The sequence below is a fragment of the Schistocerca serialis genome, chromosome 3, assembly GCF_023864345.2.
Source record: "Schistocerca serialis cubense isolate TAMUIC-IGC-003099 chromosome 3, iqSchSeri2.2, whole genome shotgun sequence".
In the NCBI taxonomy this organism is placed as follows: domain Eukaryota; kingdom Metazoa; phylum Arthropoda; class Insecta; order Orthoptera; family Acrididae; genus Schistocerca; species Schistocerca serialis.
This window is the reverse complement of record NC_064640.1, coordinates 986,529,760-986,552,652: the sequence shown is the minus strand read 5'-3', so window position 1 is coordinate 986,552,652 and position 22,893 is coordinate 986,529,760. Positions and strand designations below refer to the sequence as shown.

The 22,893-nt window shown below is 39.0% G+C and overlaps 1 protein-coding gene across 1 annotated transcript in view; it reads left to right on the top strand.

The window, feature by feature from the left end:
* The window catches only part of LOC126471431 (ADP-ribosylation factor-like protein 8B-A), a 50,125-nt gene that overhangs the window by 3,599 nt on the left and 23,633 nt on the right, over nt 1-22,893 (top strand). Inside the window, exon 3 of the mRNA XM_050099590.1 lies at nt 4,424-4,585. Within this exon, the coding sequence (XP_049955547.1) occupies nt 4,424-4,585 (162 nt within the window). The remainder of the gene's footprint in view (nt 1-4,423; nt 4,586-22,893) is intronic.

Here is a 22,893-nt window from a genome sequence, read left to right as displayed (position 1 = left end):
TGCCTATTAACAAGCCTAGCAACATTTAGGTCTCCCAGCTAAATCCGGTGAAATAACCATAATGATAAATTTGAACACATACAGAGGTTTGCTATCAGCCATTCTTCCCGTGCACCATTGGCAAATGGAAAGGAAAAGTGAGGCAAATGATAATGGTACCCAAAGTACTCTTTGCCACATATCATAAGGTAGCTAACAGTGTGCAGAGGAATACTTCCCTAGGCGGAGGCTATTTATTGCTCTGTCATTTTACTTCTTTTCAGCTGAAAGGCCTCGCTGTAGGTGCCTTGAGAATTATAAATTCAAAGTAGTATGCTAAAACTTTCATCACTATTTATGATACATAGTACACTGTACATGGAGGGAACTTGCAGCAGTCCTCAGCTATTGGGAGGCCTAGGTTAGTTGCAAAGTCTAGCAGAAAGAAGGTTCTGCTGCTAGGTAGTTCTTACGGTTGAGGTGTGGGCCAGCAGTTGCAGAAAGTGTTGGGGAGTGAGTGCCAGGTCACCAGCATTGTGAAGCCTAGTGCAGGGTTGGCTCAGGTGACTGGAAGCATGGGGGAGTTATGTAAGAATTTTACGGAGGACGATCAGGTAGTGATAGTGGGTGGAGCAGGGAATAGTCTCGATAGGGATGGGGAATATGTTGGTGGTGACTTGGTTAAGATAGCTACTCAAACTGATGGCACTGATGTGCATTTCGTGCAACTGTTTCAGCGTCATGATCGGCCTCACCTTAATGTGGCTGTTAGGCGTGTTAATGTGGGGCTGGGGAGGGCACTGATGGCAGAGGGCATGAATCACATCTCAGTGGTGCCAGTCGGTAGATCAGGTTTCACTAGGCATGGCCTGCACCTCAATAGGTGTGGGAAGGGGAGGCTCGCTAAGCTTATAGGTGGTGGTGGTGGTGTCACTCATGGAAAAATTCCTGTAGTAGTTGGTGTTAGAGCTACACCTTTTTTAGATTGAAGTTAGCTGATAGGTATACATGCTTAAAGGAAGTCCCTCTAACTAAGGGCTCACTTTCAGAGGATGTAATGTTTCCAAGTAGAGAAAGAATTAGCATATTTCATCAAAATATAAGTTAGTGAACTGCTAATAGATGTTGACTCTGAAATTATTAGTATATCAGAGCATCACTTAAATAATTTGATAATTCATAGGCTTCATTTACCAGGCTACAGATTAGCTAGCTGTTTCTCAAGGAGTTCCTTGCGGGGTGGGGGAGTCATTCTGTATGTAAAAAAACAGTATTCCATTTGAGTCCATAGACATATCACAATACTGCACTGAACGGATATTTGAAAGTTGTGCAGCGTTAGTTGAATTTAGTAAAACTAAACTTCTAATTGTTGTTGTTCATAGATCCCCTAACTTTGACTTCAGAACATTTTTGCTCTAGCTAGAGAGGGTTCTTTGTTCACTTTATAGGAAGCACCAAAAATTAGTTATATGTGGTGACTTTAATATTAATTTTGTATATGATTGTGCAAGAAAAAGGATGTTGGTAGATCTCCTAAATTCATATGATCTGATGCAAACTATGTTTTTTCCAACTAGGGTGCAGGAGAACAGTAGCACAGTCATAGACAATATTTTTATTCATTCTTCATTACTGGATGGGCATTCTGTTAGTAAAAGTGTCAATGGCCTTTCAGACCATGATGTACAAATTTTAACACTAAAAGGCTTTTCTACTCAAACCAATGTCATATTTAATTACAAACTATGTAGGAAAGAACATTCTAAACGGGGTTCTAGCAATAATGGACAGCCCAGGTGGCTGACTAGTGGGATAAGGATATCAAGTACAAAAAAGTGAGAATTATATCAAAATGTTAGAAGCAGTAACAATCAAGCTACAGTAGCCCATTACAAACATTATTGTGAGGTGCTTCAAAATGTTATAAGAAAGGCAATTAGTAAGTTCCATGCAAATAGAATAGCTAATTCACAGGATAAAATTAAAACCATATGGTCAGTTGTGAAAGAAGTGTCTGGTCAGCAGCACTAGGTTGACGATATAAAGTCAATTCATAGTAAAAATATTTCTGTTATTGGTAAATTAGATATATGAACAGTATTTAACAATCATTTTCTGGGCATTGCTGGTGAATTAAATAAAAATTTAGTTTCTACACAGAATCATATAATTTCCTTGGCAAATGCCTTTCCGAGATTGATATCTGAAATACTCCTTTGTGATACAGACAAGAGGGAGATTGAGTCAATAATTAAATCACTGAAGAGTAAGGACTCTCATGGTTATGATGGAGTGCCTAGCAGACTAGTAAAGTACTGTGCCGAACATGTTAGCCCTGTATTTAGCCATATTTGTAATTTTTCCTTTAGGAATGGTCAGTTTCCTGGGCGATTAAAGTACTCAGTAGTAAAGCCACTTTATAAAAATGGAGAAAGGGATAATGTAGATAATTTTAGACCTATTTCTATGCCATCAGTGTTTGCAAAAGTTATTTAAAAGGCTGTGTATGTAAGGATAATTGATCATTTTATATCGTAAGATTTGCTATCAAATGTACAGTTCGGCTTTAGAAGTTGTCTAACAACTGAAAATGCTATATTCTCTGGTCTCTGTGAGGTACTGGATGGGCTAAACAAAAAGTTTCAAACACTTGGCGTATTTTCTGATTTAACTAAGGCATTTGATTGTGTTGATCACAAAATATTGCTCCAGAAGTTGGACAATTACAGAATACGGGGAGTAGCTCACAACTAGTTCACCTCTTAATTTAGCAACAGGTCATTATCCACAGTGTTGATAACGGCTGTGATGTGGGATCTGAGTGGGGTACTGTCAAGTCGGGGGTACCCCCAGGGATCAGTGTTGGGGCTGCTCCTGTTCTTTATTTATATAAATGATATGCTCTCTAGTATTATGGGTAACTCTAAAATATTTCTGTTTGCTGATGACACTAGCTTGGTAGTAAAGGATGTTGTGTGAAACATTGACTTGGTTTCAAATAGTGCAGCACATGACCTCAGTTCATGGCTTTCAGAAAATAAACTAACGTTAAATCACAGTAGGACTCAGTTTTTACAGTTTCTAACACACAATTCAACAAAACCTGACATTTTAATTTTACATTTAATTTCACAGAACGGTCATATGATTAGTGAAACTGAACAGTTCAAATTTCTAGGTGTCCATATAAATAGTAAGCTGTCGTGGAAAGCCCACGTTCAGGATCTTGTTCAAAGACTTAATTCTGCCATTTCTACTATTCGAATGGTATCAAAAGTGAGTGATACTTTGACATGAAAATTAGTCTACTTTGCTTATTTCCATTCACTTATGTCGTATCGTATTATATTTGGGAGTAACTCTTCCCATTCTACAAGGATATTTTTGGCTCAGAAACGGGCGGTTCGGGCAATAAGTGGTGTGAGTTCACGAACCTCTTGTCGACCTCTGTTCACGAGTCTGGGTATTTTGACATTGGCCTCTCAATATGTATATTCCTTATCTTCGTTTCTTGTTACCAGTATTAGTTTATTCCCAAGAATAAGCAGCTTTCACTCGGTTAATGCTCTGCAGAAATCAAACCTGCATTTGGATTGGGCTTCCTTAACTCTTGTGCAAAAAGGTGTGCAGTATACAGCTGCATCCATTTTCAGTAAGCTGCCACTCAAATTCAAAGATCTTAGTAGTAATCCACAAGCTTTCAAATCGAAACTGAAGAGTTTCCTCATGGGTCACTCCTTCTATTCTGTTGAGGAGTTCCTTGGAAAATTAAGCTGATTCTTATTATATTGCTGATAGCATTTACTTAAACTTATGAACTGACTTTTTTCGGGTTCATGAACATTTATTTTTATCTGTTATTACTTTTATTTTGTGATTTCATGTACTGACACGTTCTATCGCCTTGGAGATTTGCTCCTCAGTTTGGTCCTACGGAACTTGACGTGTAAATAAAATAATAAAATAACTAAACTTAAATTTGTAATGCTTTATTATCTACAGAACATCAGTTAAATGGCAGCAGTTAATCTTACTCTCACAGTGTTAAGAGATAAGTATATATGTAAACTTGCGTGGTGATGGTCGTGGCAGTAAAATTGATTTTTGTATCAGACTTATGTTTTCCATCTATTATTTTCCAAATCAGTCCGAAGATTATCACAAGCAGTTTGTCAGTGTTTGATTTTCCTGGTGTCATTAAAAACACTTCAGTTGCTCATTGCCTTGCAGTATATTGTACCCTATTATATACATTGAAGGCTATAACTGTTTTTCAAATTTCAGATCCTATGAGGCTACTTTTCGTTCTAGCATGTGCTACCAGCTACTCTTCTTCTACTTGCTACTGTATATTTAGTGCTGTAGGCTGCTGTCTTTGCTGATCTTGTCTCACTCCTTACACTTTGGAATCTAATATATTAAATTATTTCAACCATTACAGATATATGGTAGATGCAGCAGATCAAGAAAAAATTGATGCATCTCGAAATGAACTTCATAGTTTACTGGATAAGCCGCAACTTGCTGGTATACCAGTTTTGGTTTTAGGAAACAAACGTGATCTTCCCAATGCCCTAGATGAGAACGGACTTATTGAAAGAATGTAAGTATTACTCCTAAAATTGTGTGTATTCAACTTTATGTAGTAGGTAATCTGTTCTTATATGATGTATATGTTAACTGGGAATGAACCCATAGCTGTTCGTTTGAGTACTTACTGTTCCTAAAAGTTATAATGTTGCCAATTGAGAGGATAGTGACTGTAGGCTGCACTTAAAGCTTGTAGCTATGTCCTATAGATTGAATGTGTGGTGTGTACAGATGAAAAACTTTGCATTTTAAAGCTGTCCTACTTTGCTTGCTGCCATAATTTAAAGTTCCCTTTTTCCCTTTATTTTTAGAATTGAACTAAATGGAAAACAAACCTGCTTTATAATTTTGTCTACTACTTCTGTTTTCCTAGCTTGCCTTTTGTCTTCTCTCAAAATGTTTGAGAGCACTTTGCTTCAGTGGTTGTTAAGTGATGCTGTTCTGATAATGGAAATATCATGGGTCTTAATAGAAGGATGGTGTATCAGAATGAATTTGGATGAACTTTTAAGGAGAGTTAGGAGTATATGGTGGAAGTCTTCTTTGTGACATAAGTAAGTTAGCATGGCTCTGTGGTACATATAATCCATGCACTTCTCCCTTGCCCTTTTCAAAAAGTTTATTTGGGAAGCACAGGAAGCATGCTCCTCCCAGCACCATAGAGTTGTGGGAAGTGGAAAGATTTAAATTCTAAAAGTATGCAGTCGAGTGGTTAAAAAACTCAATTTTTGTAGATGATAGTCCTCACAAAACTGCTCGTGAAACACTTCTACATGCATTCTCTAGAGAGTTGATGGCATATAAGTTTATAGAGACTGCTTGTGCTGAGTATGTATTACTGTCAGTGGCAGTGAGTCAGTAGAACTTGGTGATAGTCAACTTCTGACTGGATTCAATGAGCTGCATGCAACTGCAACAACAGTAATTTTAAACAGCTCTGGACTTACAAGACTTGTTTAAAAAAGAAGAGTTTCTGTTTGCTCAAGGCCGAATCATATTTCCATAATTATACATTTGGAAGTGAACATGGGTAAAAAGAGATTCAACTGCATGATGAATAGCTGCTGGACTTCCTTTTCACTAAATTCGGGCAGCATCTGAAGGGAGCCTAGTGTGTTCAGCATAGATGTTACATAGCCCACAAAAGGAAAATATGATTAAGGATCAAATAGTTGACAAAAATGTAGAAAAGGGTGTACATAGTTGGCTTGGTAAATACGGTTGAGATGCTTCCTGGGGGGAAAAAAAGGATTAAAGGAAATCGATTCTTTCATTCAAATCAAAATCTATAATGTGGTGATTGTGTGTGACAAAGAAAAACTTTGTGCTGGGCTTAGATTTGAACTTGGATCTATGCCCTTTTCAGACAGTGCTCTAACAGTTACGTTATCTGCTTTGAGTCAGCCTGAGAGATGGTGTAATTGGGTGTGCACTTCTGATGAAAGACGGGGATCCAGTTTTGTGTAATGACCAGTGGACAATTCTAACATACAATCAATAAAACAGTAGAGTGCCAAATTACAGTAAGTGTAAAACATTTCATACATTCACAGATGAACAATGATTAGTTGGAAATATGTATTTCTCACTAAACAGCAATGCGTGATGTTTTTTCATTACATCTTCACACACATGCACACACATATTAACTTGCTTATTGAGGACATGACTGAAACAGACTGCAGAATAAGGAAGCCAAAATCATAATTTGCCATTTGTTTCAGCAGAAATTAATCCTTATAAATCATTGATGGTTACAGTGTCTGTGTTTACACTGTGTCTGTATCTTCACATTACAATGTCTTTAATTCAGGATGGCGACAGTTCAAATTCGTGTCTGCCAGCATGAGTTAGGTTCCCATGATTTCCCTAAATTGCTCCAGGTAAATGCAAGGATGTGGTTCCATCAAAAGGGCAAGGCCAATTTCTTTCCCCATCCAGGAAACATTCCAAGCATGTTATCTATATCTAATGACCTCAGTGTCAACAGGATGTTAAACCCTAATCTTCCTTCCTTCCACCTTGTATAAACACAGACATTGCGGCCATTAATTATGTATCCAGAACTGGACAGGCTAATGATGACAAAACCTACCCCCCCCCCCCCCCCTCTCTCTCTCTCTCTCTCTCTCTCTCTCTCTCTCTCTCTCTCTCTCTCTCTCATTCGTGCTCCGTATCAATCCAGATTTTCAAAATGCATATCTATTTCATAGTCCTCATAAGTAGAAGATGCTCTGAAATAACCTCTAAAACAATCACTCTGTCGGTGACATTAAACATTTTGGTGTAACAAGTTACTTCTAACGGAGCAACTTTCTTTATGGTTGTGGGATACAAGAGCAGGAATAATTGTCCTCAAATTTGATTTTTCAAGTGCAGTATTCTTCGTATGGAATTACTTGTGGGGTTTATAACAAGTCTAACGGGGTCTTTTGGACGGCCGAGTAAAATGTTGTTGTGTCCATTTGCTGTTAGGATGGCATGCGTGGGCATTAGCTCTGGGTAGTGCAGAATGTGGAACACGCTAAACTTAGTTTTACCATTTATTAATAAAGACGGTGCAACAATGCATTACGCGCATCTGATAACCCGTCTTCACTGTGTCGGGAGCGATACATGTTTGCAACTGAACGGTCTCAGACTGCTCTTCGTAGCCGGTGGCTGTGTACATGCCATGGCACGCGACTCTGATTGCATTTCCCGTCAGCATTCCGCGTGATAAGTGCACAGCACGGCGACTCTCCTGCTGTCCGCTACGGCCGTACAATTCTGTTGTTACAATCACCCTCCCTCATGAAAACGAGCTACTGAAGGTTGCTCAAGACGACCTCCTGGGTGTCGTGCATTTATCTCGCCTATGGCAGTGTTGGGGGACACTTCAGCATTTATTTTGTTTGCAGACACAGTGACGATGGGCACTGACGAGCGGTTTTTCAGGACGACAATTTCACACATTACAGAGGCTGTCCATGCAAGAGACATCAATAAAAGCACAAAGAACACAACACTGACAATCAAATATGGATTAGCATTATTGGAAGATTCAATAGACTTAATTTTAGTTGCTACTTCTAAGAAATTTAACTCATTAATAGTATTTATTACACTTTCATGGAAGTGCACAATTAAATTGTCATCCTTGGGTAAGCTGGGCAGAAAATTATTTGCATTGGTCAGTAAGTATGATTCATTGTAATTAACAGGTAACATCCTTGTTAAAGGGAATTTTGCATCTGCATGAAAGGTGGTTGGTAATACAGATCGCATTTCAAACAGATCACGTGATAAATCACAGTGCGTAACATTCAGAATTGATCCACTACCAGTTAATTTGGATGTGAAAGGTAGTTCAGGTGTGTCGAACATTTTACAGGTAAATGTGACTTCGAGAGTAGAGTTAAATGAATATATTATACCTTCAGAATATCTTTTAAGGAATGGTTGATGAAGATCCATTAAAATCCTAGGGCAATCACCGTGAGGCGGATTGTTCATAAACAAATCTTTCTCACAACTGTACACTCTAGTATCTAAGAATACTGCCGTCTCTGGGCAAATTAGCTTATGATTACGTTTACACTTACGAACATCATGTTCATTCAGGGATACAAAATATCTTCTATCTTTACTGATCAATAAATAATCCTTTAGCTGATACATTGTGTGAATACCTATTTCGTTCCATTTCACAGGGTAAGTATGAATTTTATACGTTTCAAAATTATGCTTGGATCTGACAATCAGTATAGAAACAATTACAGTTAATTGATCTTCAATAATTAAAGAATATGTGGTAGTTAATCTGTAATAAGCATATAAATTGTAGTAATTGACAGGGTAAATCATGGTAGATGATGCATCTAGCCGCCAGCCACTGATGGCAGAGTGGTTCTAGGCACTTCAGTCTGGAACCGCAAGACCGCTATGGTCGCAGGTTCGAATCCTGCCTCGGGCATGGATGTGTGTGATGTTCTTAGGTTAGGTAGGAAGATGTTAAGTCCTATAGTGCTCAGAGCCATTTGAACCATTTTTTGCATCTAGCTTACCTTCGATCAACAGCAACATTTGTAAAAATTGGTCTGGATGCAATAAAACGCTATTCAAGCAATCATTTGAACTACTGTCTAAGGCTATTCTTAAATTGAGATCATCAAATTTAGTGTTTGATAAACTGTCAGTAATTCTTAACAGTAGGGTGTTTAAATCTAAATGTGCACTCACAGCTTGAAGAATGGCATATAATTCACGGATGGTTGCATTCATTTCACAATGAATTGTGTTAAAATGTGTAATGAACTCTTTCACAATTTGCTCAATAAACAATTTGTGGTTAGTAATGGTCTTTTGCATATTTCTTTACACAATTATTTCATTAGAACGGTTAATTGAATTTGTGTTAGACTCCTGCTCTAGAGCTAGTATTTTATCCTTTATGTCCAATAGATATTGGCTAGTTAAGGTTCCAAATACAGTACGAAGAACTTTACCTCCAAAATCAAACCAGGCATGTTTGCGCCTAATCAAGCTTTTATATGCAAGAGTTTTAAGAAACATTTAATCTCTTGCTCATAGCTAGCGAAAGTGGATTCTACTTGCATTTTTACAGTAATCCAGTTGTTATACCAAGAGGTTCCAGTTTCCAAGACTGTATCATTATTCTTAATTGAACGGATCAAATCAATTTGTTTTTTAACAGAATCAAATTGTTGGTGAATCTCAGACAAATTATATTTAAGCACAATTGTAGCACTGTGCGTTGAGACTGCCATGTGTGATTGTGGTTCAAACAACACACCTGCATTCTGTTATACTACGTCTACAGCATTAATGGAACACACTAACATAACAAATAATGGAATTACAGTTCACATGGTTAATAAGTTCTACACACTAGAATTAAACAATGAATATGAAGAAATATGCGTCTTCGGCGACCTGTGGATCAGATGTTATATACATTTGAGCACCTTACGCAATAGCTGCAATTTTATGTTGCACAGCACATTCACATATGCACTCGGCTAAACGCAACACATCTTGCATTCACTCACACTACACACGCTTACGGAGGTTGTAAGTGTGCCTTGGGCTGGATCGGTGGGTTGGCGGCGGCGACGCCTCGGGCTCGAAGTCTGGACTGTGAACTCGCTGTGCTCGGCTCCTGCATTTTGGAGCATCTGGTCTGCCCCTCGGTCGGTCCTCGTCGTCGTCCTGCGTTGCTACAGGGAATCTACCCAGGTAGGGCTTTACATGGTTGACATGGACGAGAACTGAACGAAAAGGCACTTGGAGCTTTAGGGTAACAGGTGACACCACCTCCAATATCGGGTATGGTCCCTTCCAAAACTTCTTAAACTTTTTGACCTGTGACTTCTTTAGCACTACATTGCTCAGGTAGACAAAGTCTCCCACTCGATACTGCAGCACAACTGCTTGGCAATCATGTTGCTTGGCTTGCTGAAGGAAGGGCTGATTATTCCGCTGTTTCACTCCCCTCCATACGTCTCTCAGTTTGCGAGCTAACTCCCTTACGTGTTCATTGCTGATTCCAGCTGTCGATCGTGCAAAGTCCAAGGGTGAATGCATCTCCCATCCATATACAATTTCATAGGGACTGAGGCCCGTTGATAAGAGCATTTTAGTGTTGTAGGCATTTACAACACATGGAAGACAGACGTCCCAATTATCGTGTTTGCTGCTTACATAGTGGCTAAGCATTTTAATGATGGTTCTGTGTACACTCTCGATGCGACCATTGCCTTCAGGGTGTGCTGGTGTGGTTCTCAACTGTGTTATTTGCATCATCTTACATGTTTGTAAATCACTCATAAAATTCGTCCCTTGGTCACTGATAATGCTTAATGGAGATCCAGACTTCAGAATCCATTCGTTCACAAAAACTTTAGCTATGGTTTCAGCACTTTGCTCAGGTACTGGTACTATCATAAGATATCTGGAGAAATGATCTAATATCGTCAATATGTACTTGTTTCCATCCTTAGTCTTTGGCAGGGGATCTATGACGTCTAACCCAATTCTTTCAAAAGGTTCACTAGTCTCTGGCAGTTCTTGTAATGGTGTCTGTTGCAGGAATCACATTGTGAGACAAACTCAAATACGTCAGCCTTACGACTTGGCCACCAATACTTTTCAGCTACTTTGATATTCATTGCCTTTTTACCGCAGTGTCCTGACAGTAAGGAATCATGTTGTTCAGTTAGGATTTGCTCTCTCATGCTTGCTGGAATAACTAGGCGATTCCCTTTGTTAGTGACTTCGTACAGCAATCCCTCTATTTCAACGAACCGTTGATCATTCTTCCATATTTTGCATTGTGAATCTTCTTCTTGGGCTGCTTTTAATTCCTCCTCACGGCCTATGGTGACACAAACGTGGACCTTACGACTCATCGCATCAGCATTCACATGTTGTTTCCCAGGACAATGGATAACTGTGAATTGGTAAGCGCTCAGTTCAAATGCCCATCTTGTTAGTCTACAACTGGGATCCTGTAAGCTCAACAGCCATTTAAGTGCGGCATGGTCTGTGATTACAGTGAATTCTCTTCCTGTTAAGAAACATCTGTTTTGTTTGATACCAAAGACCAGAGCACAAAGTTCCTTTTCAGTGGTAGTGTAGTTACATTCAGTCTTATTTAATTGCTGGAAAGCAAATGATACTGGACGTTCTTGACAATCAAATTTTTGGGACAAAATAGCACCAACTGCAAAATTTGAAGCATCTGTGGAGAGGATGAAGGGCTTACTGAAATCTGGATAGGCCAAAACTGGAGCTGTGGTTAGAGCAGTTTTCAGTCTTTCCATTGCATTTTTGCGTTCTGTTGACCAATTGAATGTGGCTCCTTTTTTAAGTAACTGTGTCATTGGCCTTGTGATATCTGCATAATGGGCTATTAAGCGACAATAGAAATTCGATAAACCCAAAACTGATTGTAGTTCTTTGACTGTTTGTGGTTCAGGAAAAGTTTTGACAGCTTCGACTAATTTTGGATCAGGGCGGACACCTTCACTGGTTATAACATGTCCAAGGTACTTCACTTCACTTTGTGTGAAGTGACATTTATCTATTGATAGAGACAAGTTCGCACTTCTGATACGCTCAAATACTGCTTGAAGTCTCTTAGTGTGTTGTATCATGTTTTCACCAAAAATTATCACATCGTCAAGGTATACAAGAGCTTGTGTTGGGGTGAGCCCGCGTAAAACAGAATCCATTAGGCGTTGGAAGGTAGCTGGGGCGTTACATAGTCCAAAGGGCATACGGAGGTATTTGTAAACTCCTGTTGCAGTTACAAATGAAGTTTTTGCTTGATCATCTGGATGCACTGTTAATTGGTGATATCCGCTAATTAGATCACAGACTGAGAATATGCAACATCTGCCCAAATAGTCCAGGGTTTCTACCAAGTTTGGTAACGGGTAAATGTCTGGTGTGGTGACAGCATTTAAAGCTTGGTAATCAACGCAAAATCGGAACTGTGGTTCACACGAAACAGATTTCTTCTTTACTGGGACCACTGGTGATGACCATGGTGGATCAGCAGGATCTCTTGGTTTAATAATTCCGGCCTCTAGTTGTTCCTTGACCACATCTTCTACCAATTCTCTTTGACTGAATGGAATTCAGTAAGGCTTCTGCGTGATTGGTGCTGCGTTTCCAGTGTGTATGTGATGCTGAACTAAGTGAGTAACAGGTAAATTTGAACATTCTCTGAAAAGATCTGAATACTCTAACAGAACAGGTGCTAAAATCTTCTGATCATCAGCTGACAAATATTCAGTCTTCTTCCAAATTTTGTTCTTTAATTCGATTTCATTTTCAGCTCCTTGTTTCAATATTTCAGTATCACTACAAGAATCTGTTTCCATGACTGCTACATTTGCTGCTTCATTTGGAATCGGTATTACATCATCTTTACTTATGCTCGACACTTCAGCAACCTTTGTTCCTCGTGGCAAAACAACATCTGTATTGCTCATATTAGTTATTGATATTGGGACTCTCGCTACATTCGGCCTCACCATTGTAGCTACGCCTATACTTCGGGCAACATAACAATGCATTGTGTCCAATAATTCACAATTTTCCGACCGTTTGGTCAACAACAGTGCTTCTTTTGTGATCAGTGGCGACTTTACTTAAACATGGATTGTCTTTTCTGTTCCCTGAGGAACTTGCTGTGGCTGAGTAATTTGTACTTCGACTTGGAGGGTTCCAACTGATGTGTCGGTCAGGGTGATCGGTCCATCGACGTCAGAATTTCGGCTCCTTTGAGTGTGACGTGAAGAATGATTTTCCAGGTTGTAATTGTTACGACCTAGTCTGATCCTTCCTGCTGTGACAAATATCTCTGCCCCGTTAGCAGATACGAAATCAAATCCAAGTACACCATCGTAGCGCGTTTCATTGTTAGAAACCAATTGCACCGTTGCTGTGTATTTGTCCTGGCCTAGGCACAATTCTACGTCAACTTCTCCATAGTTACATAGTTTCCCACTGTTGAGCCCCCGCACATTAAACATTGGCGGACTCAGCTTGTCCCTTTCATCTATAGAACACCACATCAGTGAGGTCTGTGCTCCCGTGTCAATCAATAATTTAAAATTTTTTTCACAATAAACAGCACCTATCACGAAGTCATGATCGAATTGATTTTCAGCTACACTAACAGGAATCACTGCCTCAGGCAAGGGGCGGATGCTGTGGTGGCACGTACGTCCCCGCACTCGTTTAAAGATCTGCCGAGTTGTCTGCTGCTCACATTTGGTTTCTTTTTGTTGCGGCGGTTCCTCGCTAAGTGACCCTGTATCCCACAACTGTGGCAGGTCTTGTTCTCCTTAGTCCTTGCCCTCGTGACCGGGCCTATTGCATCGGTAACATTCCACATTTGAATTGAACACGCGACGTTCTTCTTTTCGCATGTCATCTGGGCGTCTCAATGCTTCGACAAAACCAACAGCTGCCTCTACTGCTTCTTGAAATGTTTTACAGCGTGCGAGTCTGACTGCTTTGTTTACTTCTTCCCCATACAGCTCATGGATGAATGTGTTAAGTGCTCTCTGATCGGCTTCGAAAAGCTGGAACCAGTTCTCATTTTCGTCCTCTACAAGCTCGTAAGTCTGAGCATTTGTGTTTTGGATTCTATCAGCGAATTGCGCGATAGATTCATCACGCTGCATGCGCTCACGGTAGAATCTGATTGCACTTTTGCGTTTGAACCTCTGAACCACTACCGTTTTAAAATCATTGTAAACTTCGGTTTTCATGGAAATCGGCTCCACGCTAATGAAATCTTGTGCGGCTCCTTGGATTTTCAATTTAGTAACTGCTAGCTTATCTGAATCGGTCCTCGAACCCCACAGAGTTGCGCCTTCAAGTTTCCGAAAAAATACTTTCACATCTTCCTCAGGTTTTCCACTGAACACTGGTACAGATGGCAACAGTGAAAAATTCTTTATTGGAACAGAAGTGCCATCATGTGACAAATCAACCGGGATTCTATGCTCGCTTTTATTTGCTTTTAATTGTTGAATCCCTCTTCATAGTTCTTCTATAATGGTTTGGAGATCGACCGTGTTACTCGTGTTTTGCGTCTACCATTTTGAATGCAGTCTATACCAGTCACTCAATACAGAAAAAATTAAAATCCATCACTGCCTTTCGTTTTAAGCCAATCTGAGTAGACTAACCTGAATTCCAGCACTGGATGTCCCCGTGTTGTCGGACGATGTCCTTGGCGGCGGCTGCTGCTGCTTGCTGTGTTGTTGTAAAGATGCTCCGATGTTAAGTTTACACATCGCTGCACTTTTCAGGACTGTAGGTTTTCCGAAAATAATCCCACACCTGGCACCACTTTTCTAATGGGGTCTTTTGGACGGCCGAGTAAAATGTTATTGCATCCATTTGCTGTTAGGATGGGATGCGTGGGCAGTAGTTCCGGGTAGTGCGGAATGTGGAAAACGGAAAACTTAGTTTTACCATTTATTAATAAAGACGGTGTGACACTGCATTATGCGCGTCTGGTAACCCATCTTCACTGTGTCGAGATTGATACATGTTCGCAACTGGCCGGTCTCAGACTGCTCTTCGTAGCCGGTGGCTGTGTACACGCCACGGTGCGTGACTCAGATTGCATTTCCCGTCAGCATTCCGTGTGATAAGCGCATAGCGCGGCGGCTCTCCCACTATCCGCTATGGCCGTACAATTCTGCCATTACACAAGAAAGGATCTTCTATGGTTGTTTGGTCATTGATATTAGTTCTCGGGTGAGACATTTGACTTTGCTTTCAGTGGAGAGTTGCATAGATACCTGTTCAGAACTTAAGTTAGGTGAGCAATGTCAAAACCTTGACAACTATATTTAATTGCATAGTAGTGTAATATACCACGCATAATCAAATGTAAATGTTTAATAACCCTTGTGTACAAGATTAGTGACTTTCAGCTAGAATTTGCTGCATTACAGACTAGAGGAAAGTAGTAATGGTTTGTGATATCAGTTGGAATAAGCCTATATTTTTATCTCATTATACTGATTATTTTTTAAGGTTTTTAGCTTTGGAAATTGTGAACATATACAATTTGTATAGATTGCAAAATATTATAGCTAGTTAAAATTTCGTATGTTATAAATGTTAGTCACAGTCCATAGATGACAAGCAGTTACATGATACAGATATTTGGAGAAATATTCATGGGGAAAGAATGTTTGTATACAATCTAAGTGTGTGCATATTTTCTACACTGCTCCAAATTGCTGTACAGTTTGGCATTTGTGGCCAAAGAAGGTTGTACCAGATATTTTACAGTGGTTCAGGATCGGCTGCCTGAAACTAAACTATATTTTCCATTAGCAATTACTGTTGAGGAAACTTATCACCAGCTGGGGTGGCTGAGCGATTCTAGGCGCTACAGTCTGGAACCACGCGACCGCAGGTTCGAATCCTACCTCGGGCATGGATGTGTGTGGTGTCCTTAGGTTAGTTAGGTTTAAGTAGTTCTAAGTTCTAGGGGACTGATGACCTCAGATGTTAAGTCCCATAGTGCTCAGAGCCATTTGAGCCAAACTTTATCTTTTCGTATTCTGTGTGGATTTCTTGTGTACATAGCTGTTCAGTCAAACCCCAGAAACTTTTTTACAGTTAATAGATTTTTAAATTTTCATTTATTTGTAGGTTAGTTGTAAAGTATTTGCTGCTGTTATTGAGTGTCGACAAGTTCTCATATCTAAGTTTATTGATTCTGATAGTGACTATTTCTCTATGGAATATAATACTGTGATTATGTGAAAAGACCCAATAAAACTGAAAATGTTGGTAAATGTAAGGTCAAATACAAAGCAGTAGGAGCATGGGATAAGTAGTGGCAGGTTAAAAAATCCGGAAAATAAAATTAATGGGGTAAAGTAAAATTGAAGAATGAGAATAAAGTGAGAAATTACAGTTAAGAAAAGTGTAAAATACAGGGTCTAAGGCAGAAACCATTGAGAGGTCAAAAAGGATTGTGGAACCAGGGACTGCACTGGTTCTCATGAGTGCAGTTTGAAGGAGATAGTGTTCAAAGAAAGTATTTAAATACAGAGCTGTGGGGATAAGGTTTGTAGGTGGGCTCTGCAGCATGTACGTATACAGCCACTGGGTGGCAGACCTAGCAAACTGACTGCAGGGTGGTAGTGGAGACCTATTCACAAGTGTATAATTCTTTAATATTCAGCAATACTGGAGTGGCTGCAGTAAAGTTCATGAACTGTTTAAATGCATTCACTATTAGCTCCTATGTTGTGATGTGACATGATTGAATCAGGACTAATGTGTGAGGAGGAAGATGGATCTTGTAAAACAGTTCTTGAATCAGACTCATTCTCATGGGTAAAATTCATGCTGTGTAGGATTTGGAGTTAGTGATAAAGTTACTATCTAGGATGTTGTGAGAGTTGTTTGGACAGTGTAATACTCTGTGAGGGTTGTGGGAAGGACCTCATGAATTTGTCACTTAAGGATGAAAGGAACTAAAAGTTTTGTTAGATGGTTTAGTTGTGCTGTTGGGGCCTATCGGGGGAAGGGGAGGTTGCAATGTAAGGTCACGGTTTAGAGTTGGTTAAATATGTATTTGATTGTTTTTCAAGTTTCATTCATAGGAGGTATAGGGAATTGGTTGTGATTGTGTTGAACAAATCATCCTGTAGTTCAGATGAAATGATTGTTGGAAGGAAAGGTCAATCTGTATCAAGACAGCAGGACATAAAATTATGTCGCTCCTCCTAAATAAATTTGTAGTATTTTAATCATCCATGGTGCTTTCTTAGGTGGTACTGATGGAAACTGGAGACATTCTTCATGGTTGGTTAGTCGAGGTGCATGTATGAATTATTCCCAAATTTACAGAACCCTTTTTTATTGCCATCTGTCTTCATGCTTCCTCCAATCATCTTATCACCAGCCTTCCTACACTTAGTCACTTTCTACCTAGAGCATCGCCCACACTGTTGGTACCTGGCCTAAGAATAATATTTAGCAAGTAGTGGGTTAGTTAGGAGTTGAAACTCACTCTTTAGAAGTGATGTGCACATCCTTGTTTGCATTGCTCTTTTAAGGCAACCACATCTCAGTCCCTTCACAATCTGTTGTAACTGGTCTCGTGCTCCAGATCTTGATATTAACAGCGCCACAAAGATGTTAAACTCTAAAACCTCCTCCTCACTAACTTAATAACTCATGAAATGTGTGCACAATTGTTACTTTGGTCTGTAGCATCTCAACAGATATAATCACTGTCATTTACAGCTTTTGGGACAGTTAACTGTTCATTAATGTGTGATGAAGCTTTGAAAGGTAAATAAAAAATGATCTAACAGTATTGTGTATGGCAGTGCCAGCCAAATGCTGCACACTATGTAAAAGTGCAGAAGTGTGACAGAGGTGCTCACACCTCAACCAGTGGACAAAGCAGAACAGTGACATCTGTGACTAGACATGCATACCGAATGAGCAGTGACGGTTTCGTTTCCTTACTTATGTGGTACAAGGAGGACCAAAGCACATCCAGTCTTGCTTCCCTCTGGCAACTGTAGCCTTACGCAAGATGTGCTGAGAAATGGCTAGTATTGCAAGAAAAGCAAAGAATGGGAATCTGTGTTCTCAGTCATTGAAACATGACTGGGAACTGCAGGTCTTATGTACAGCAGTAGGTGAAAACTCACAGTATTTGCTCTGCTGCTGAATAACAGGTGAGCAGCCCAAGTTCACGATTGAAAAACAAAACAACTCACTCCATAAAGACGAGTTTAGTGTACTAAACTGCGAAGAACAGCAAGCCAAATTAAGTGCACTTAAGAAACTGGATCAGGCACATAAACATGTTTTTAACGTGTCATAACAACTGATACCTCTTGAACTCTTAATTTCTTGTATTACAACGTACTGTTTTCAATTTTCCAGAATAATTGCAGTGCATCTGCACTGCGAGCAAGTTTCAAAACTGCACCAAGAATAGCAAGAGCTGGGAAAATTTTTCCAAAGGGGGTCTGTAAAAGGTTGTCTTACCGATGCTGCAGAATTTCTGTGTCCCATTAATGTCAGCAGGTTTCAAGAAATTGACCTTTCCAGATAAATGACACAATGTATAAGAGTTGTGGTCAGCAATGTACACAGGCAGTTAATAACGCTAAAGACTTTGCTGCTTTCTCTGTTGCAGGGGATGAAGCAACAGATTATACAGATACAGCTCAGTTAGTGTTATGCATATGAGATGTCAGTAACAATCTGCATGTAACAGAGAACGTTTTGGACTTAGTGCCTTTGAAAGGATCATGACAGACGTAGACTTCCTCCAAGCTGTCTAGCAAGCTGGTGATGGTGTTGATATGGGTCGGATTTGGTTATTCTCAGTGACATCGAATGGAACACTGTTAATGTGAGGCCACCAAAGAGGACTCATGGCACTGATGTGCAAAAAGCTAGAATGCATAGAATAGACATTGTATGGAATTCACTGCACTCTACATTGAGAGACACTTTGTGCGAGATTAGCAATGTTAGAAAACATCCTGCAAATTGTTGGGCATACTGAAAACATATGAGCTTGTGCATTGCCAGTTTCAGCAGTTCTTGGAGGAATTAGGAGAGGAGCAAAGTGACATACCTTACTATACCGAAGTACACAGGCTCAATCGAGGTAAAATGCTGAAAAGATGAATTAGAAGACCCTGGCTGGCTATCAGACTTTGTGTTTCCCCCTGGCTATTACATCTAAGATGAATAGCCTGCACATCAGTTTGCAACGTGAAAATGATTTACTTTTTGACAAGTTGGAAATAGTAAATGTTTTGAAAGGAAGCTTGCTCTATGGGAGAGCCAAGTATTGTCTGAAAACGCTGCAAATTTCCTTACTCTTGGTTTGGTCTATGAAAGTGCTAGATTTAAAGGATACATGTCAGTAAATGTAAAAACTTAGCAGCAGTTTCGAGCACAATTTGTAGATGTTACCAGTGTGTCTCCTATCATTCATTGCTTTGCTCGGCCATTTTTAGCATCAGTTGAAGATGCCCCGAATCATTTTCAAATAGATCTTACTGACTTCCAGTGCAATACATCGCTGAAGGACAAGTTCTTTGCAGTACGAAGGGCAAAGATTTCTACGAAAACTTTCCACAGCAAGAATTTCCACGACTGCAACATGAAGCTGTGAGAGTAATGTCCATGTGTGTGAAAGATTTTTCTCCATAATGAAAATGAATAAATCTAGGTTTTGATAGAGTATTAACGATGATAATATTCACAAGTGCTTGCATTTATCAATGTGCCGCACTTTTGTGTGGTCTCGTCACCAATGATAACAAATTTCGGATTTCTTTCTTTTTCTAATTTAAAATTGTTATTTACTAACCATACCTCGTCCTGCTTCATGTTACACAGACAAACATTGTTATCTGATAAATTTGGTATTAAACCAGTTGTTAAAGATACACTTACATGCTCAAAAATTATCCTTTTATTATTGAGAGACATGTTTGATACACTTGCCATTAAGGGTATTTAGATAACTAACATGGGCATAAAACCAATCCAGCATATTTATACACCATTTGTTTGTATGTTTTGTTTTAGCTCTGTGCCATTTTAACAGAGTGATAGAATAACACGATACCTTCCCATAATTGTATTGAACACTGTGAAAAGAGCAGTAGGTTTCCGCAGGTATAGTGTATCCCAGCTAGTGGGTAAAGTGAAGTGGCAACATCAGTGCTTACGAAAGTACACTAAACGAGCGGTGACAGTTCAGTTTCCCTGTTTACGCGTTTGGTAAATGTGCACACTCTGACTAGGAAGTTGCACATGTGCAGCAGCTCTGCACATGGGCAGAAGTTCTGTCCAGCCCAGGTGTATGGGCTTTGTAAGACTTTCAGTTGTGCAAATAAAATATTACCTGGAAAGCTTCAGTGTAATGAATTGAGTTGCATGGGTGCATATGGCCTTCGTTGTTTTTGCACCTTCAAACAAAACAGAAAAAACATAGGTTGCATTTTGTCTAAATTTTAGAGGAAAAGTGGGCCTTGATAATGGAACCAGTCACACCATTAAGCAAAACACTAAAAAAAGGGGGTTTGAACCAAATGATGAGTCAGCACCTACAGTTGCTGCTTTCTCTGACAAATGTGTGTTAGGAAAATATTAAATTTTGTGTCAGAAACAGAAGTATGTGTCATAAACATTAGTATGTACTGATATTCAGTAGTCTTATACTGGTGAACTGGGTTCCTTTTTGAACCACTTAATCCGGTGAACCCTGTCTCCAACTAAAACTACTACTACTACTATTACATGTTTGCAGACTGTGAAAGCTCACTGAAAACTCGAATATTTATTACGTGTTTTGCACTCCATTGGAGACAGACTTTCATTCGTATGAAGCAATTGTTGATGTATTTTATTCTCCCTGCCTCCCTCCGCAGTTGCTCTGACATCAAATCAAGTGAGGTCTCTGTGAAGCACAGGCAAAGACGATATTATCTTTGTCATTGATGTGCCACAACTGGACAAAAGTTAAATAAATGTCAGCTTTATTACTGCATTGTAGTATGAAAGTAAAGTTTCCAGAATTATATGAGCAAACAGTGCTAAAGTATGTCAAAGGGGTATGTGGTTTGGTGTAAATATTGTGGTAAATGTTGTTAACTGTTTAATTATGGAGGTTCAAACATGAAATAGAAAACTGGATTATATGAGAATGAGATTCATTTTTGCATGTTAATCTACAAACTCTGTAATGTTGGACCATTATTGGCTTTTTGTAAATGAAAGTGATGTGATTTTTATTGAATTCACCATGTCTGCTACCAGGTTCATGTAACTACTAGGAATATTGTAAATGGTTTATTGCATGAGAACTATAGATTCTTTGAATATAAAGAGGAGCTTTGAATATTTAACGGTTCCTCATTGACGGTAATGTCAAATTAAAAAATATACACACAGTGGGAGTCTTGCTCTACCTTTCCAAGAATAACATTCTCATCTCTGAAGAACCTCTTTTCATATTCTGTCAGTGAGTTGTGGTAAATGTGTACAAAAGCTAATGGAAAATTGGCATGGTTTCAGGTGAGGATATATTGAATATTGTTTCATAAAATGTGTGTTCCCTTCTGCAGTACATGACAGCCATTGCTAGACTAGCTTCACTTTGAAGTGCACAGTCATCATGAAAATGATGTGGATCTCTATGATACAGAAAGAATAATTTATTAAAATACTGTTTCATTGGAAACATATCAAGAAACTTTGCTTCATTGCCAAAAAATTTTTTGTAATGCTAGATGTTAAAAAACTGGTAGCAAATCTAGGGTCATATCATTCATCTTAGTCACTGCTATTTATGTTATTGAGGCATTTAGAGTACACGGGTAACTCTAAATATATGTGATTTTACTAGATTTTGTGCAGGGAATCTATTTGCAGCACCAAAAAGTTAAACAAAAACAATCCCAAAATGATGAAATTAGTCACATAAATGAAACATACAAATAAGTTTTCTGTTCAGTCCTGTATGTGCCCTGCAAGAATGGGAATAACAGAAAAATCCCAGAATTATGCTTACATCATTGACATTTTTCTTCGCCTGTTCATTGTCTTAATGTTGAATGTAGTAAGTTCTAACAACCAGCAGTTTTAGGTATATTTTAAGCCTCAATTAGACCTTCTGATACAATTTTCCCTTAGATTCTATTTGACTGACACTGTGAAGGCTGAATATTGCACGCAAAAATAAGATACTGTGATGTAGATACTGTTCTTATAGCAAATGGTCTCCTTTTTTACTAACGGTTGCTACCCATCAGGAGACACTCATCTTTTAAGATGACTTTAATGGTATTTGCCTGTAACTTGCTTTAGTGTAGCTACCAATCTTATTTAATACTTTCCATATTCCATTTGGCAATTGCTGCATGTTCTGTAGCAAACACAAATCATTGGCTTGTGGGAGGTGTAAAAGGGCAGTATGGAGTACCTGGAAGTCTTCAGTTTATAGTTTTTCATTGTAAAATTTCTGTTTTCAAGATTGCCAGGAGGTTTTAAAGGCATATTAACATGTGTCCAGCTGTCAGTTTTATCTTGGTCTATCACAATAATTGTGCGGGACATCTCAAATGAGCCATTCTAAATTATAGGTCTTTGATGCCGTTTACCGTACTTGTCTAACAGTGTCTGGTGCATGTACCTCATGTTGCTTAGAATTCTTTTTCCCTTTGTTATATTTACTATCTTTGTCACTTAGAAAAGTATGGCAGAAAATGTTTTATGTAACACTTATTAGTGTTTCTTCACATTTCATTCACATGGAGTATGAGAATTCCCATGATACAAACAAGGCTGAAATGGTTCACTTTGCACTTAACAGTATGTGCATGATGTTCCCAGCATAGGCATGATGTTCCCAGCTTCATAAGCAAACTAATGTTACAGTATATTATTAGTGTATCAAAGAACACAATTCACTTTAAATACAACTAAAGCTATGTTATTGTTACATTTCATATCTACATAGGTATTTGTGAGAGTTGCCAGACTTGCATTATATCTCACTAATCATGTAGGCAGTTAATATGCTGTTTGGCAGTCTATGACCTGCACAACTTTACATTTCTCAAGAATAAGAAATCTTTGAGTTTTTGGCACCAGATTAATATATTGCCTACATCTGATTTGATACTCCTAAAATTTTTATTGCAGTGTTTCGCTCAAACAGGAGAGGGTGCCACTTTCCCCTCCTCCTAATTCAGTTGGAGAATCAGCTCCAATTCTGAT